Source organism: Lonchura striata, chromosome 28 (genome assembly GCF_046129695.1).
Source record: "Lonchura striata isolate bLonStr1 chromosome 28, bLonStr1.mat, whole genome shotgun sequence".
NCBI classification, from domain to species: domain Eukaryota; kingdom Metazoa; phylum Chordata; class Aves; order Passeriformes; family Estrildidae; genus Lonchura; species Lonchura striata.
The window spans coordinates 7,204,917-7,222,765 of record NC_134630.1 but is presented as its reverse complement, the minus strand read 5'-3'; the positions used below and the strand labels follow the sequence as shown (position 1 = coordinate 7,222,765).

Sequence of the window (17,849 nt, the reverse complement as noted above, 5' to 3'; positions counted from 1 at the left end):
AGCAGCTCAGCAGGGACAGCACAGAGGAGATTTTCCCAATCATCAGGAAAAGTGATGGAGCAGGCAAAGGAAGGAAAAGGCACTTGGAGAAAACCTGCCTGTGAAGCAGAGACTTCCAGCCAGGGCTGGGGAATTCTTGCTGCAGCCTCAAGCTGCAACACTCCTCCACTTCATTATTTAAGAGCTGTTTTTTGTGGGCGTGTGGTGTTGTTGTTTGATTGCAAAGGATTGTTCTGGTACGAGGGGAAGAATTTTTAATTCCCGAGAAATTATTTGCAAAACAAGGCTGTTATCAACGCTTGGTTACGACTGTAGAAATTAGAAAGTCCCAAGGAGAGCAGGCCAAAACATAAACCACAAAATGATCAAGAGGGGCTGATCAGTGCTCCACAAACACTGCTGGAAGAGCCTCACGGAGCCTCATTCCTGGATTTCACCTCCAGCACCACAAAATGCAAATCATTTCAAACAAATCACAGCAGCATTTTCAATATGAACTCCAGAGATGCTGAAAATAGAGACTCACATCAGCTGCCACCTCGAGCTCACGGGATCCCAGGCTGGTTTGGGTGGGAAGGGACATTAAGGATCACCCAGGGACACCCCAGGGATGGGGCACCCCTGGGATCACATTTGTTTCACAAAATGCGAGGAGTTGAGCCCAAAAGAGAACAAAGTGAAGCAGCAGCGAGGTCACAGCCGGTCACTGTCACAAAATGAAGGCTGCTCCCAAAAAATCCCCCTGATTTTGAATTTGCTGCTGTGCACTGCCTCGCTCCAAGCCCTCAGGAGCCCCTCAGCAACAGCTCCTCCAGCACAGCTGAAAAACAGAATTCCAGCCAGCACAACCAGCAAGGTTTTAACCCAGAGGAACTTCTCCTCTTTACTTTTTTTTTTTCTCAAGATACAGCCTTATATTTGCTGAAAAGTGCCTTGAAGTCTACTTGAGTTTCAGATCCTGCATTAGGCACAAAAATATCGATGCCAGTGTGGAACAGAGCATTAGGGAGTGATCGATGCTGTCAGGGCCACGGACCAAACTGCCCTTCCACTGCTCAAGAAAATGTTCCTTTGCAATCACAGATGGATAATGGAGAACACAGATAAATATTTAGCCTTTAATACATTTTGGTTACATCCCTATTGATCATTTTTGAGAGGATGTCTGGTTTTTGCCAAATTAGTGTTTGATTACCATAATGGAGGTGCTCAATAACACTCAATAATTTCACAGAATCCCACACTGCTTTGAGTTGGAAGGACCTTAAAATCATCAAATTCCACCCCCTGCCACAGGCAGGGACACCTTCCACTATCCCAGGCTGCTCCAAGCCCCTGGCTTGGACATGGCAAATTCACAATTTATCCGAGCAATCCCTGCCAGGGCCTCCCCGCCCTCCCAGGGAGGAATTTCTTACAGAAAATTCACACAGTGCAGGAACTTTTGGGTTAAAACTCCCCCCAAAAGCCCCAAAGCCATGGGCTTGGTATAATGTAGACTGAACACGGTGCTGGACACAGGAGGGAAAACTGGCACAGAAATGTGCCCAGTGCTGCTGCCTCAGCAGAGCCAGGGCTTTGATATTCCTGAAGTGCAGAAGTGCTGCCGGACCAAAATCAATGGCGTTGATAAATTGATTACAAAATGGAGAACAGCGTGTTAGTGAGAGGAGCAGGGGTTGATGAGTGGCAGATTTCAATACACGTTGTTTCTGAGATAGTTCAGAAAAACAAAAATGCAGTTTACTCGATAAAAAATGCGATAAGAATTAATCTGATGGAGAAACCCAAGAACAGGTAAAGATGGTTCCCAAGCCCACGGCCTCACACAACCACAACCACACTCTGGGCTTTCCAGGCCTGGGGCTTCTCCTCCTTCTCCTCTGCGCTGGGAGGAACAGCTCTTTTTCCATTCACCTCACAGATCCTGAAGGCAGCTCACCCTCAGGCCACACTGCTCCTACAACCATTTTTCAGCACCAAACACTCTTGAAAATTCCTTTGAGGCACAGTTCCTGTGGCTGTGTTTTGTGGGTGGTGTTTTGCTCAGGCAGAGATCCTCCCCCAGCCCTGGCCAGCACAGAACTCAGATTAACTCAGCACCAGCCCCTCCTGTCCCCCTCGGGCACCTCTACACTCCCAGCTGGAACTCAAAGCCTGTGCCACAAATTTCAATTTCTGCCTGGTAAGCCAAGAGATTCAGCATCCACACCTCCCCCTTTGCAGTGTGACCACAAGCTCAGCTCCCCTCTGCAGCTTGTTTTGAGGGGAAAACCCCAAACCAACCCCAAAGAAGTGGAAGAACTGACTGTACCTCACCTCGAGAACAAATTCTCTTCCTAAATGAGCACCTTCTATAAATGCAAATTACCACCCAGTGCTGATGCTAAATAAAACCCAAGCGCAGCAGCCGGAGCTGAGTCCCACATGTTCACCCTGAGAATTACAACCAAACACCCAAAATGCAGCAGTTGTACAATCCAGCCTCACGTGCTCCCAGAGCCTTCCCAGCCTTGCTACATCATTAACACCCAGGGATTTGGCCACTGCACACAGCAAGACTTTGTCCAGCAGCAGCTGTGCTGTGTGGGAGTGATGGGACAATCAGTAAAAAAGTCATTGTCTCCTTAAAAAAAAAAAAAAAATACAAAAAAAAAAAAATACAACAAAAGCTGCCTGGGTTTACCAGAAGAAAGCTTGTCCTGCTGAGTGCAGTTTCCCAGGATGGCACAGCAGAGCTCTGTGTTTACCTTGGACAGCTCAGGCAGGCTGAGGGAAGCCAAGGGTTGCACAAGAACAGAGATTCTTTGTGCCCTGGCAGGTCCCCTCTCCTCTCACCCTGCTGATTTACAAACATTCTTTCAAAGAATGAAGGGCACTGCTGGCTCAGCCGGCCTGGGATGCCACAGCCCGAGGTGGTGGCACCTGGAGCACCTCTGTGGGTTCCAAACTCTGCTTTGCTTGGGGACCTGCTCCGTGGTGGCCACGAGGCTCCCAGGACAGGAGGAACGGCCTCAGGCTTTGCAGGCTGGACAGCAGCAGGAATTCCTGCAAGGAAAAGGTGCCCAGGTGTTGGCAGCAGGAATTTCTGCAAGGAAAGTGTGCCCAGGTGTTGGCAGCAGGAATTTCTGCAAGGAAAGTGTGCCCAGGTGTTGGCAGCAGGAATTCCTGCAAGGAAAAGGTGCCCAGGTGTTGGCAGCAGGAATTCCTGCAGGAAAAGGTGCCCAGGTGTTGGCAGCAGAAATTTCTGCAAGGAAAAGGTGCCCAGGTGTTGGCAGCAGGAATTCCTGCAAGGAAAAGGTGCCCAGGTGTTGGCAGCAGGAATTCCTGCAAGGAAAAGGTGCCCAGGTGTTGGCAGCAGGAATTCCTGCAGGAAAAGGTGCTCAGGTGTTTGAAGCAGGAATTCCTGCAAGGAAAAGTTGCCCAGGTGTTAGCAGCAGGAATTCCTGCAGGAAAAGGTGCCCAGGTGTTGGCAGCAGAAATTTCTGCAAGGAAAAGGTGCCCAGGTGTTGGCAGCAGGAATTCCTGCAAGGAAAAGGTGCCCAGGTGTTGGCAGCAGGAATTCCTGCAGGAAAAGGTGCCCAGGTGTTGGCAGCAGGAATTCCTGCAGGAAAAGGTGCTCAGGTGTTGGCAGCAGGAATTTCTGCAAGGAAAAGGTGCCCAGGTGTTGGCAGCAGGAATTCCTGCAAGGAAAAGGTGCCCAGGTGTTGGCAGCAGGAATTTCTGCAGGAAAAGGTGCCCAGGTGTTGGCAGCAGGAATTCCTGCAGGAAAAGGTGCCCAGGGGGGCTGGGAGTCCCCAGGCCCAGAGGTGGCACAAGCTGGGGATGGGCACAGGTTGGGCTGGGAGAGCTTTTCCAGCCTCAGTGACCCCGGGATGCACCAGAGAAGGAAATCCATCACACCAGTGGTGAGCACAGGTGAAGCCCAAGTCACCCCCTTCTTGGTCTGGAAATGTGCAACCTCAGGGTGGAAACTTTGGGAAAGTTAATGAAGGAAAAAAAACCCTCTAGAGCTTGAAAAACTCACATTTGTGTTTGTGAGAACTCACTTCTAAGGCGAGCTGCCAGCTGGAAGCATCAGTCTCTGTGCTAGGAGGGCTCAGTCCTGGTTTTGATGCATTTCTTTAATATCTCTCAGACATTCAAAAGCACTCTTACGTCACCAGGAATTTCTTTTGTATCACATTATTTAATAAAAACCTGCTGAAGACATCAGGAACCGCTGCAGCTCTGTATCATCATCATCATCATCATTAGTGCTTCTCATTTTTAAAAGCAGATTAGCATTCCTGATTTAACTAAGCTTTTAAATACTGTTTTGCATATTATCTACATCCAGCTCTGAGCTGGGGATGTACAAAGAGACATTTTCATCTCTTCTACAGGAACCAGAAAACCACTGAGTGCCTCATTTTTAAGTACAAATTTTGTGGCAGGGGGACGTGTGTGGGTTTTACACACACACTCCATCACAAACTGTGGGGTTCTACTTCATTTTTATTTCAAATAAAAATCAAATCGATGCTATTGCAACATACTCCACTTGACAAAATTAAACTACAATAAAAATCTGTATTAAAATTAGCCAGGTTTAAAATATAAACACCAGCTTTTTACTTCACATGGTTTTCAGGAACTCAACAAAAGCCACGCGGAACTTTGGATAACACCTAAAAATACAAAAGCAGAGGGTGATGAAAATTTGCACAATGTTTCTAAACACCACCATTAACCTGGATTTAATTCCCCAGCACCCACTGGCAGCTTTTTGGAGGTTGGGGGAGTCTTTTTTTATCAAGGTAAGATTGCAGGGCCCATCAGAGGGAGCTCAAACACAGCTCTGGCTGAAAGCCCTTAAAATTAAGTGACTTTAGGTAAATATTAAAATTTTAAAAAGCAATCTTGGAAACTTGAGAAAATCTCCAACAAGAACAACCCTTAAAATGCAGGTCACAAATTAAAAATATTACATTTTTTTACCATTTCAAGAGTCGCATCTTGAAAGGCTCAGCAGTATCTGCACGTTAATTTTTTGGTTAATTACAATTTGAAAGGATTTGGTTTATCAGGATTTCATGCAAAAATTACAACCTTGGATGAGTAAATAGCTGCATGAAAGCATCCCTGGGCTGAGAAATCCAGACAAGCCCTGGTAAACAAGCCCAGAAATCAGAGCAGCGCTGAAATTCCAAACCTCACAGAGAATAAAAAAAATTTAAAAAAATAAAAAATAATTTAAAAAAATAGAGAAGGAGCAGAGCCACAAACAAAAAAGAGGAGTCACAGAGAAAAAAAATCCTAACTCCCCCTGTGCTGTCCTCACCCACTTTGTTACTATGGGACTGGCAGCCAGCTCTGGATTCTGAGCACCAAGGTCCCACTCACAAGACAATTAAGCAGCTCCAGAGCTTCCATCGAGCACCCACCTCCGCTCTGCCAAGGTCTGCGCCTCCCAGCAGAGCTGAAAGGCCAAAAATCCACCCTGCCAGCTGAAAGCCAGCTCTGCTGCTCCACGCTCCAGGGAAACCCTCTGCAAAACAAAGCTGACGGTTTTTTGGGTTTATTTTGGTGAGGGTAGTAAAGGTGGATCAGAACTTCAAAATCCCACATCGTAAATGGGTGGAAGATGACCGTGGCAGAAAGGAAGTTCAGAATTTCTGCCTCTGCTCTGAGCAGTAACCAACAATAAGGCAGACAAGATGGTAAACATTGCAAAAAGACAATTACTAATAATGAAAAGGCAACAGAAATTCTGGGCTGCTTCCACCAACTGAGTAAGGCGTTTTCAAACTGACAGCAACGTGCTGCTTGCCAAATGAAAATGAGAGCAAACAGCAAAGTTGTGCTTAACCCCTTTTTGCTTTTATGCTGCATTTTGAGCCCCGATGAAATCATGGAATTTGAAAGAAAAAGTCTACAAAGGAGACATTTTACTCAGCTCTCTGGTCAGTGTTTCCATCACTTCAGTACCCAGAATGCTCAGAAAAGTTATTCATCTTGGGTCCTTTCCTCAAAACCAGGTTCTTGAAAGCGTGATGGGTTTCCAAGAGCGAAACCTGGGTTAGGAGTGCTCGGATTTGGGAGAAACTGAGATGGGGTTCAGGAGAAATGAATGTGGATTCTGACTCCTCCTGCAGAAGGTGAGAGCTCAACGTGTGAGTTAACTGAAGGCCAGCCTGTAATTCACATTGCAAAAACTCCCTGAGGAACACCCAGCAGCAAGGACTGACCACCGCAGGCAGAACCCCAGGACACTGAGCCACACAAGATGATTCCAGTGCCTACAAACACCTCCAAATTATCCTCACTCTGGTGCCAACTAACTCCAGCAGGAACATCCAACATGCAGGTGAGCACGAGCTCCAGCCCCACACCTCCCCAGGCAGGTGCCTCTCCTTTCCATCCAACCAGCAGCACCACCAATTCAAAACAAATATTTACCCTCTCCTGACACAGAGGAATAAAAGGGAACCTTTTCCTGCAAATCCAACCGTGTGTTGTGTTGTTCTCGCAAAGCTTCCGCCGCAAACAGGCTCGTAAATTTTCTCGAAGCAGTTAAAAACAAAACACTGACACGAGCAGGTGAGGCAAGAACGGAACAGCCCCGACATCCCCGAGCCCGGACCGGGAACGGCATCTCGTGCCCGGAACGCGCACCGGTCCTGCCGGGAATCTCTGCCCATGGGCTTTGCAGAGACACCAGCAGCCAAGGGAGGCTTTGGAAGCGCAGCAATTGGCACCCACGACAACCGGAGCGTAACGGGAACAACACCGGGCACGGCGAGCGCGGCAGCTGCGCCCGCGGCGGCCCCGTGCGCGCTCCCGGAGCTGCGGGGGATGCTCGGGGGGACCCCAGCCCGGAACCGGGAGCCCGCTGAGCGACCCGCGACCCCGGCTCGGGGCTGGGGATGCCCCGCGCGGGGCTGGCGGAACCGGGATCCCCGTCAGAGCCGGGCCCGTCCCGGGCTGATGCAATTGGGATCTCCGCTCAGACAGCAAAGGCACCCGGGATGCCCGAGCCTCCGGGCCGGGGCCTGTCCCGCTGCGGGCACCGGGACCCTCCTCGTCCCCCGGGCAGGGCGCACGGCGCTGCCCGCGCCCCGCCGGGCCCGCTGCCCGACCCTGCGGCGGGGGCACCGGGGCCTCCCCGCGCGGCAGGTGTCGGTCTCCGGAGGATGCTGCGGGCGCGGCGGGCGGCGCGGGCCGGGCCCGGCGCGGCGGAACCGGGGGTGGGGGGGTGGAACGGGGGCCGTGATGGGGGGGCTGAGGGGCCTCCCCCCCCTCCCCTCCGGTGCCCGCGGCGGGCGCCGCCCGCCCCCGCCAGGGGGCGCTGCCCGCCCCGCCCGCCGCCGCCGCCGCTGCCCCCGGCCCGAGGGGCTCCGCGGGGGGGGCGCCGCCCCTCACACCCCCCCGCCCGCCTCAGCCGGGGGCGGCGGCGCCGAGGCTCACCCGGTGCGCGCGGGTCAGGCTCAGGTCCTTCATGACCTCCTCGAAGGCCGCCGTCTCCTCCGCCTGCTTCTGGTTGTGCAGCGCGATCTTCTCGCTGAATTTCCGCGGGTTGTTCGAGGCCGCCATCTTCCCCCGTCCGCATCCCCCTCCCCGCGGCCGAGGGGGGGGGGCGGCGCGCATGCGCCGGCGCGCGGAGGGGGGGGCGGCCGCAGGGCGCGTGCGCGGCGGCGGCGGCGGGGCGGGAGGGGGCGGTGAGGGGGCGGAGGTTGCGCATGCGCGGGGCCGGGCGCGCGCGGGAGGGACGGCGCGGGCGGGGGCGCGCGCGCGTGCGCGGGGCCGGGGCTTCCCCCGGGGCGGGGGCGCGCGCGGGGCCCGGAACTGGGCCCGGAACCGGTGCTGGTCACGGTCCGGATCCTGTCCCGGACCGGGTCCTGGTCCTGTCCTGATCCGGGTCCCGGTCCTGTCCTGATCCCGGTTCTGGTCCCGGTCCCGGTCCCGGACCCGGTCCCGGTCCGGGTCCTGTCCTGATCCCGGTTCTGGTCCCGGTCCCGGTCCCGGACCCGGTCCCGGTCCCGGTCCTGGTCCTGATCCCGGTCCCGATCCGGGTCCCGGTCCTGTCCTGATCCCAGTTCTGGTCCTGGTCCTGGCCCCATCCCGGTCCTGGTCCTGGTCCTGTTCCTGTCCTGATCCCGGTTCTGGTCCTGGTCCCGGTTCTGGTCCCGATCCTGGCCCCATCCCGGTCCCGGACCTGGTCCTGGTCCCGGTCCCGGTTCTGATCCCGATCCTGGTCCTGGGTCCGATCCCGGTTCTGTCCCCGATCCCCATCCCTGCCCCTGTTCTTGTGTTTGTCCTAATCCCGATCCCGGACCTTGTCCCTGTCCCCATCACCGGTCACGATCCCGGGTCCCCATCTCTGTCCCTGTCTGTCCCTGTCCCTGTCCCCCTGTCCCTGTCCCTGTCCCCCTGTCCCCCTGTCCCTGTCCCTCTATCCCTGTCCCTCTGTCCCCCTGTCCCTGTCCCCCTGTCCCCCTGTCCCCCTGTCCCTCTATCCCTGTCCCTGTCCCCCTGTCCCTGTCCCTCTGTCACTGTCCCCCTGTCCCTCTGTCCCTGTCCCTGTCCCTCTATCCCTGTCCCTCTATCCCTGTCCCCCTGTCCCCCTGTCCCTGTCCCCCTGTCCCTCTATCCCTGTCCCCCTGTCCCTCTATCCCTGTCCCTCTGTCCCTGTCGCCCTGTCCCTCTATCCCTGTCCCTGTCCCTCTGTCCCTGTCCCCCTGTCCCTGTCCCTCTGTCCCTGTCCCCCCGTGCTGGCCGCTCTCTCTCCTGCTGGAAAATCTTCCAGCGCTGCTCCCACTCCACCGCAATGAGGGAAACCCAGGAGGTGCCCGGCTTGTGTCAGGATTTCACGGAAAAATCACCTGTAACTGCAAAAACCCACCCTGAGCTCCCCTTCACGCCTCCATTTATTTCTCTTTAATTCCTTCAGCGTGAGAGCCGCGCTGGTGCATCCCAGGAATAATTAACAATTGCCCAGATAATGAGCAGGGTTTGGGTCCTGCCTTATCAGTGATCCTTAGCAGGGAGCACGAAAGCCAGCGGGGCTTTCACCGCCTGCTCGGGCAGTTGTCACCTCCCGTTGTCGCCTGGTGCCACTCGGGTCCCCCCGTGCCCCTTGTCGCGCCCGGGCTCGGTGCCAGTCCGCAGCCTCGGGCACGGGGGGATCCGGAGCCAAAACCCACCCCGAGGACGAGAAAAGCTGAGCCTGAGGGCTAATTAACACGAGAAGGGAGAGAATCGATTATCAGGTGGAATTTAGAGCATTGATTAATAAAGAATCCGGTAACTTGTAGCCGAGGAGCTGCGATTTCTTTGTTGGCTAAAATTACTCGCGGTGTGGAGGTTTGAAACTCCTCGGGCTTGGTTTGTGCAAAACTTCTGCAAAAAAAAAAAAAAAAAAAAGAAAAGAAAAAAAAAGTAAAACCTGTGCAGAATAAACTCTTTCCTAAACGGGTCCCTGTGCTTAGAAACTCCTCGGGCTTGATTTGTGCAAAACTTCTGCAGGAAAAAAAAGAAAAAGCAAAACCTGTGCAGAATAAACTCTTTCCTAAACGGGTCCCTGTGCTTAGAAACTTGGTTTGTGCAAAACTTCTTCAGAAAAAAAAAAAAAAAAAAGAAAAAGCAAAATCTGTGCAGAATAAACTCCTTCCTAAACGGGTCCCTGTGCTTACAAAGTCCCCAGCGTGTCCCCAGGGCGGTCCCCACCCCGGGGCCGCCACTTTCCCATTTATTTCTCAGATTTCCCACCGCTGGTGGACCGCCCAATCCTCATTCCAGGCTCAGGATTAGCCACAAAATCACGTCCTGCCCTAAATCCTGGCTGCCAGCTTGCACTTAACATTTCCAGCGAGGCGCGATACCATCTCGGGAAGCTCATCCAGAGCTGGCAGGACCAGCCCTCCCTCCGGGCAGATGCTGCTCCGAGCCCTTCCTTGCCTTTCCCACCAGGAATAAACACCATTTTCCCTAAAATCCCCCCTGGCTGCGCACACACGAGCAGCACATGACCCGCAAAATTGGCCTGTCACGCTAAAAGCCCATCAATCCCCGAGATTGACCGGGAGATAGTGATTATCCACATTGTTTTCACTCGAGGAGCGAGACGAGGATAAATAATTGGTGCGCTTGTCCTGGATTTCATCCCGAAGGTGCTGATATCAACCATCTCCAGCCCAGCTGCCACTCTGCCTCCGCCCCAGCCTGCCAGATGAAGTGCCTGAGATGGAGCTTGATAAATTCTCCCCTTCTGGATCTCCTGAGATGGGATCTCCGCTCCTGCTCGCTGGGAAGGAATGCAGATGGCCGGGGAGGCAAGGGGAGGGGGCTGCAGCTTCCTCCCCCAAAATCCTCCCTTCATTCCCATTGTTTCCCTGCGCAGCTTCATCAGCTCGAATTCCAGCGTGAACCTGGAGCCTTCCTGAAATCCCCACGTTTTAGCCGGGTTTGCAGCGCAAACTTCTCAAACTTGGGGTGCTGGAACATCCCAGGCACTCGGAGCCCCGGGTTTTGGGGTGTCCCTGGGGGCTGTGGGAACATCCCGGGCTCTTGGAGCCCCAGGTTTTGGGGTGTCCCTGGGGGTGCTGGAACATCCCGGGCACTCGGAGCCCCAGGGTTTGGGGTGTCCCTGGGAGCTTCTGGAACATCCCGGGCACTCGGAGCCCCGGGTTTTGGGGTGACTCTGGGGCTGCTGGAACATCTCAAGCACTCGGAGCCCCAGGGTTTGGGGTGTCCCTGGGAGCTTCTGGAACATCCCGGGCACTCGGAGCCCCGGGTTTTGGGGTGACTCTGGAGCTGCTGGAACATCCCAGGCACTCGGAGCCCCGGGTTTTGGGGTGTCCCTGGGAGCTGCTGGAACATCTCAAGCACTCGGAGCCCCAGGTTTTGGGGTGACTCTGGGAGCTGCTGGAACATCCCGGGCTCTTGGAGCCCCGGGTTTTGGGGTGTCCCTGGGGGCTGTGGGAACATCCCGGGCTCTTGGAGCCCCAGGGTTTGGGGTGTCCCTGGGGGTGCTGGAACATCCCGGGCACTCGGAGCCCCGGGTTTTGGGGTGTCCCTGGGGGCTGTGGGAACATCCCGGGCTCTTGGAGCCCCAGGGTTTTGGGGTGTCCCTGGGAGCTGCTGGAACATCTCAAGCACTCGGAGCCCCGGGTTTTGGGGTGACTCTGGGGGTGCTGCCCTGCAGGTCCGGCTGAGGGCAGGGAGAGGCTCCAGGGGTTTCCTCCTGTCCCCGGGGAATTCTGCCATTCCTTGGACAGGGCCATGAGCTCTCGGCCCCACCTCGAGCACAGCTGGGACAAAATCCAGCTTCCCTCCATCTCTGAGCCCCAGAACTGCCCCATCCCCTCTGAACTGCCCCACCTCACCCAACCCCATCCCCCCAGAACTGCCCCATCCCCCAGAACTGCCCCATCCCCCCAGAACTGCCCCACTTTACCCAGCCCCATCCCCCCAGAACTGCCCCATCCCACCAGAACTGCCCCATCCCCCAGAACTGCCCCATCCCCCAGAACTGCCCCACCTCACCCAGCCCCATCCCCCCAGAACTGCCCCATCCCCCAGAACTGCCCCACCTCACCCAGCCCCATCCCCCCAGAACTGCCCCATCCCCCAGAACTGCCCCACCTCACCCAACCCCATCCCCTCTGAACTGCCCCCTCACCCCAGAACTGCCCCACCTCACCCAACCCCATCCCCTCTGAACTACCCCATCCCCTCAGAACTGCCCCACCTCACCCAACCTCATCCCCCCAGAACTGCCCCATCCCCCAGAACTGCCCCACCTCACCCAGCTCCATCCCCCAGAACTGCCCCATCCCCTCTGAACTGCCCCATCCCCCTGAACTGCCCCATCCCCTCAGAACTGCCCCACCTCACCCAGCTCCATCCCCCAGAACTGCCCCATCCCACCAGAACTGCCCCATCCCCCTGAACTGCCCCATCCCCCCAGAACTGCCCCATCCCCCAGAAGTGCCCCATCCCACCAGAACTGCCCCATCACCCCAGAATTCCCCCTCTCCCCAGAATTCCTCCCGGGGATCCCCCGGCCGGCGGCTCCGGCTCCTTCCAGCCGAGTTTGGGGAGAGATTTTGGTAAGGGAGACCCCGGGGCTGCCGCAGCTGCCAAAATCCTCCCCGGGCCACCCGCGGCCGGGGCGCTGCGGGAGGAGCCGCTCCGCGCTGTTCCCGCTGGCTTTCATCCCCCAGAACCCCCAAAATTCCAGCCCCTCGGAGCTCTCCCAGCGAGGTGGGAGGCTGAGGGGCTCACGCAGCACCAGGGTGTGCGGCGATCCTCAAACGAGCTGGCCGTTCTTTTTTTTATTTTATTTCATTTTTTTTGTTGCCTGCAGACACGAAGATTTTGATCTTTCACACTTCCTACTTAATGTTCCTGTTGACATTCCCATTATCCTCGGAGAAGAATATCCTCAGAGTCCCCAGTTAGTTTGAACCGGGCTCCAAACCGTGCTCGGAGCAGGAAAACGTTCTCTTGTTTCACTTGGAACTGGTGAAAATTTCTTTCATTTGAGATCTCCAGAGGGCAAATAAAAGCACCCGAGGCGCTCTCCCCTCCAAGAGCCCAGCAAACCCGCCGCCACCAATATTCCCCGGTCACCCTTCCAGCCCCGCTCCTTCAGCATTCCCTGTAAATCCCACCATTGCAGACAGCCAGGCGAGCGGCGGCTGCTGGAGAAATCCATTCCCATTTCCACACCCGGCACCTTTCTGCTGCCCGGGGAGGGTCCGGCGGCCACGCCGGGGGTTCTGCTCCCGTCCCTTCGCCCACAATCGGGCTGGGCTTTGTTCCACGCGGGAGGCAGGGAGTGTTCCCGGGATGCAGGGAGCGTTCCCGGGATGCAGGGATCATTCCCGGGATGCAGGGATCATTCCCGGGATGCAGGGATCGTTCCCGGGATGCAGGGATCATTCCCGGGATGCAGGGATCGTTCCCGGGATGCAGGGATCATTCCTGGGATGCAGGGATCGTTCCCGGGATGCAGGGAGCGTTCCCGGGATGCAGGGATCATTCCCGGGATGCAGGGATCATTCCCGGGATGCAGGGAGCATTCCCGGGATGCAGGGAGCGTTCCCGGGATGCAGGGAGCGTTCCCGGGATGCAGGGATCGTTCCCGGGATGCAGGGATCATTCCTGGGATGCAGGGATCGTTCCCGGGATGCAGGGAGCGTTCCCGGGATGCAGGGATCGTTCCCGGGATGCAGAGATCGTTCCCGGGATGCAGGGATCGTTCCCGGAATACAGGGAGCGTTCCCGGGATGCAGGGATCGTTCCTGGGATGCAGGGATCATTCCCGGGATGCAGGGATCATTCCCGGGATGTAGAGAGCATTCCCGGGATGCAGAGGTCATTCCCGGGATGCAGAGGTCATTCCCGGGATGCAGGGATCGTTCCCGGGATGCAGAGATCATTCCTGGGATGCAAGGATCGTTCCCGGGATGCAGGGAGCATTCCCGGGATGCAGAGGTCATTCCCGGGATGCAGGGATCGTTCCCGGGATGCAGAGATCATTCCTGGGATGCAGGGAGCATTTCCAGGGATGCAGAGGTCATTCCCGGGATGCAGGGAGCATTCCCGGGATGCAGAGATCATTCCTGGGATGCAGGGAGCATTTCCAGGGATGCAGAGGTCATTCCCGGGATGCAGGGATCATTCCCGGGATGCAGGGATCGTTCCCGGGATGCAGGGAGCGTTCCCGGGATGCAGGGATCGTTCCCGGGATGCAGGGAGCGTTCCCGGGATGCAGGGAGCGTTCCCGGGATGCAGGGAGCGTTCCCGGGATGCAGGGATCGTTCCCGGGATGCAGGGATCATTCCCGGGATGCAGGGAGCATTCCTGGGATGCAGGGATCGTTCCCGGGATGCAGAGATCATTCCTGGAATGTGGGAATCATTTCCAGGAATGCAGGGATCATTCCTGGGATGCAGGGATCATTCCAGGGATGCAGAGAGCATTCCCGGGATGCAGGGATCGTTCCCGGGATGCAGAGATCGTTCCCGGGATGCAGGGATCGTTCCTGGGATGCAGGGGCCGTTCCCGGGATGCAGGGAGCATTTCCAGGAATGCAGAAATCATTTCCAGGAATGCAGGAATCATTCCCAGCATGGAGGGAGCATTCCTGGAATGTGGGAATCATTTCCAGGAATGCAGGGATCATTCCTGGGATGCAGGGATCATTCCAGGGATGCAGGGAGCATTTCCAAGGATGCAGGGAGCGTTCCCGGGATGCAGAGATCATTCCTGGAATGTGGGAATCATTTCCAGGAATGCAGGAATCATTCCTGGGATGCAGGGAGCATTTCCAGGGATGCAGGGATCAATTCCAGGAATGTAAGAATCATTTCCAGGAATGCAGGAATCATTCCCAGCATGCAGGGAGCATTACCGGGATGCAGGGAGCATTCCTGGGACGCAGGAATTATTCCTGGGATGCAGAGATCATTCCTGGAATGCGGGAATCATTTCCAGGGATGCAGGGAGTATTCCCAGCATGCAGGGAGCATTCCAGGAACGCAGGGATCATTTCCAGGGATGCAGGGATCATTTCCAGGGATGCAGGGAGCATTCCCGGGACACTGCATCCCTGGACACAATTCCCAAGGGATGGAGGGACAGCACACAGGGAATGGTCGGGCGGGATTTTGGGAAGGAATTCCTGCCCGGGAGGGTGGGGAGGGCTGAAGGAATTAAAGAGAAATAAATGGAGGCGTGAAGGGGAGCTCAGGGTGGGTTTTTGCAGTTACAGGTGATTTTTCCATGAAATCCTGACACAATCTGGGCACCTCCTGGGTTTCCCTCATTGCGGTGGAGTGGGAGCAGCGCTGGAAGATTTTCCAGCAGGAGAGCGAGCGGCCAGCACGGAATTCCCACTTTTGTGGCTCCTGGGAGCTGCTGCCCCTGCCCAGGGACATCTCCCACTGTGCCAGGCTGCTCCAGGCTCCCTCCAAGCTTTGGGCACTGCCAGGGGTGGAGCAGCCACGGCTGCTCTGGGAATTCCATTCCAGGGGCTCCTCACCCTCCCAGGGGAAGATTTCATCCCAAAATTCCATCTGGATCCCGTGCCAGGGTCCCTCTGACCCGCCGGGAGCTGCAGCACTCAGGGCTGACACACGGAGGGCACCTCTGCCCACCCAGGGGTTAATCCTGCCCCTTTTCCATGGGGAAAACTGGAAAAGGTGGGATTTTCCTCCTGAGGAACACCCAGGGGGTTTGGCAGCCTCCCCTCTCCTGAAAAGCCCAAATCCTGCAAAAAGGAGCAGCCCAGGCACCAAACCCCAAATCCTGCAAAAAGGAGCAGCCCAGGCACCAGACCCCAAATCCTGCAAAAAGGAGCAGCCCAGGCACGCCACCTGCACCCCGAGGCAAGCTTCTCCCTTGCAAATCCGGGTGGAATTCCGACATTCCTGGGAAATGCAGCTGGGAAGCAGCTCCTGGAGGCGCTGAGTGCCAGCACCGACCCTGCTCTGCATCCCCAGGAGGATCAAACGCCAGCCCAGGCCACCGCAGAGGGAGGAAAATGAACTTTGCATTTCAAACTCAATAATTGCCAGCTCAGTGGGCAGGCCCAGATTAGCAGCCTGGTTGCAAACATCACTCAAGCACACGGAAAATAACTTTTAGTGCAGTTTGCAAAGCGCTGGGACCCGGATGAACAAAAAAAAAAAAAAAGAAATATATTAAAGGATCCTTTCTGCTTTAGGTGCTCCCGATGTGGTGAGAGCCTGGTGACTTCAAAGGCCAGTGACTGAGGGGCAGCCAGCAGCAGGCTGGGCTGGTGGCCTGCACAAACAACCCCAAAAAAAAAGAGATTTTCATTCCTTAAGGAGCCATATAAACCAGTTTGAGCTAATTACAGGGGCCTGGGTGTGAAAGAGCAACTGCAAAGCCTCAGGGACCCGGCCAAGAAGCTTTTGATTTCTCCTGTAAAAACTCCTGAAAACTTTTGCCCCAGCAGCTTTTCTGCTTTCAGAGGACCCCAGAGTGGTTTGGGCTGGAAAAAGATTGTCTGGGGGGCACCTTCCACTCCCCCAGGGCGCTGGAACCCCCTCCAACCCCTTGGACACTCCAGGGGTGGGAAGTGTCACCCTCCTCTTCCTCCTCTTCCTCCTCAGCCTTTTCCTGGAGCTCCAAGGCTGATTTCAGTGTCACCCTCCTCTTCCTCCTCAGCCTTTCCCTGGAGCTCCGAGGCTGATTTCAGTGTCACCCTCCTCTTCCTCCTCTTCCTCCTCAGCCTTTTCCTGGAGCTCCGAGGCTGATTTTGGGTGGCCCAGCTGAACCAGCAGCTGTTTCCCTGCAGAAAAGCCCATTTCACCTTCATTTTCTGGAACCCTCGGGGTCAGAGCAATCAGAAACGTACCTGCCCCACAAAGAAAAGCTGGAACTTCAACCCGGAGCCGAGTTATCAAACAGAGGAGTGGCAAAAAAGAAAGAAGTGCCAAAAAAGAAGAAGTGCCTGCTCCTCACTGAGCTCAGCGAGGAGCTGGGAAGGAGAAACAAAAAGTTCTGCATCCGTGGGATGCTGCTGTGCCCACTCAGCGCTGACGTGCACAGAACACCTCGAACACCTGGGGGGTGGCTGGAGGAATTTCTGTCGTTCTGAGCCCTCCCTGGCAGGCCAGGGCAGGCAGCTCTGCTCCCTCCCTCTCCTGCCGTGCCAACACCCCCAGACTGAATTTCTCCAGCCACATCCACTTTCCCTGCTCCTTCAGCCACGAGTGATGAAATCCCATTCACTTGTGCGAGCAACTGGGAAGATTTATTGTAAATCAAGTTCTGCACATTACACAACTGGCTAAAAATCATAATTAGAGCTGCACTGGGGAGCATGTTTTATTTATCCTGACAGTAGTCTGGCTCCAATAACCCCGCCGTGATAAATGTCCCGAAAGTTTGTGGAGTTGCAGCAGCTCCAGCCCCTTATCACAGCCGTGGAAGTGGGAATTTCTGCCTGGGTTTGATGTGGCTCCCACAGCAGCACTCCAGAGCAGCACCAGGCTGACTGGGAGCTGCTGGGAGTGCCTGGCTCTGTCTCCATCCAAGCCTCGGAGGTTTTTGCACTGCTGCTATAAAACCTTGCCGGGCTCAGGCACGTCTGAGCGAATTATCCGGGCTCTGGGCTAGGGGGAAGTGACAGAGGGATTGGGAGCAGGCAGAGCCTCTGGAAAAGGGTCAGTGACACCATTAATGGGATGCAGACATTCCCCATCTCTCGCTGCTCCGCACCCTGCCAAGACTCCCAGGGCTGCCTTTAGAGTTTTAAGCACAATTTCAGGCCCGTAAAACATCGGAGGAGACAGGAATTATTATCCCAGGAGCCTCTGGAGGGACACACGGGCTCCGTGCGGAGGATGCTCCGGCTCCTCCCGCTCCCCATCTGCTCAGGGGCATTTCCAAATTTACCCAATTCACCCCCAGGGTTTTTGTGGCTGCCCCGAGACCCATAAAGGACTCCGAGGGCAATCGAACATTTATCTGGCTTTGCTCATTCCTCAGGAAAAGAGGAGCCCAATCCACCTCCTTTCCACGTGGGGGATGTTTCCACACAATCCCATCCGCATTGATGGAAAACCCTCCTGAAACCATCAATCATTGAGTGCACCAAAAGCACCAAACCCATTTATTGTCAGAATATCAGAGAGGTTGTGCCCAGCCCAGAGCCACAGCTCCATCCCCTGCACGGGGGGGGTCAAGCAAAATTTATGATCCAAAATATTTATGGTCCACAAATATTTGAGCCTCTGCTAAATTTAGAGCGGCCAGAAGACTTGCAGCTCTTTTGATGAGAAATAATTATTTACATTGCTATAAAAAGAACATTCCAGCAACAAAGAGCT

At 55.5% G+C, this 17,849-nt stretch overlaps 1 protein-coding gene across 5 annotated transcripts in view; it reads right to left on the bottom strand.

Annotated features, from left to right (window-relative positions):
- Positions 1–7,637, bottom strand: part of CRTC1 (CREB regulated transcription coactivator 1) — a 53,401-nt gene extending 45,764 nt beyond the window's left edge. For all 5 annotated transcript variants that reach the window (XM_077788863.1, XM_077788859.1, XM_077788860.1 and 2 more), the window contains exon 1: positions 7,450–7,637. In XM_077788863.1, coding sequence (XP_077644989.1) covers positions 7,450–7,629 — 180 coding nt within the window. In that variant the 5' untranslated portion in view covers positions 7,630–7,637. The remainder of the gene's footprint in view (positions 1–7,449) is intronic.
- Between the last annotated feature and the right edge of the window lie 10,212 nt (positions 7,638–17,849).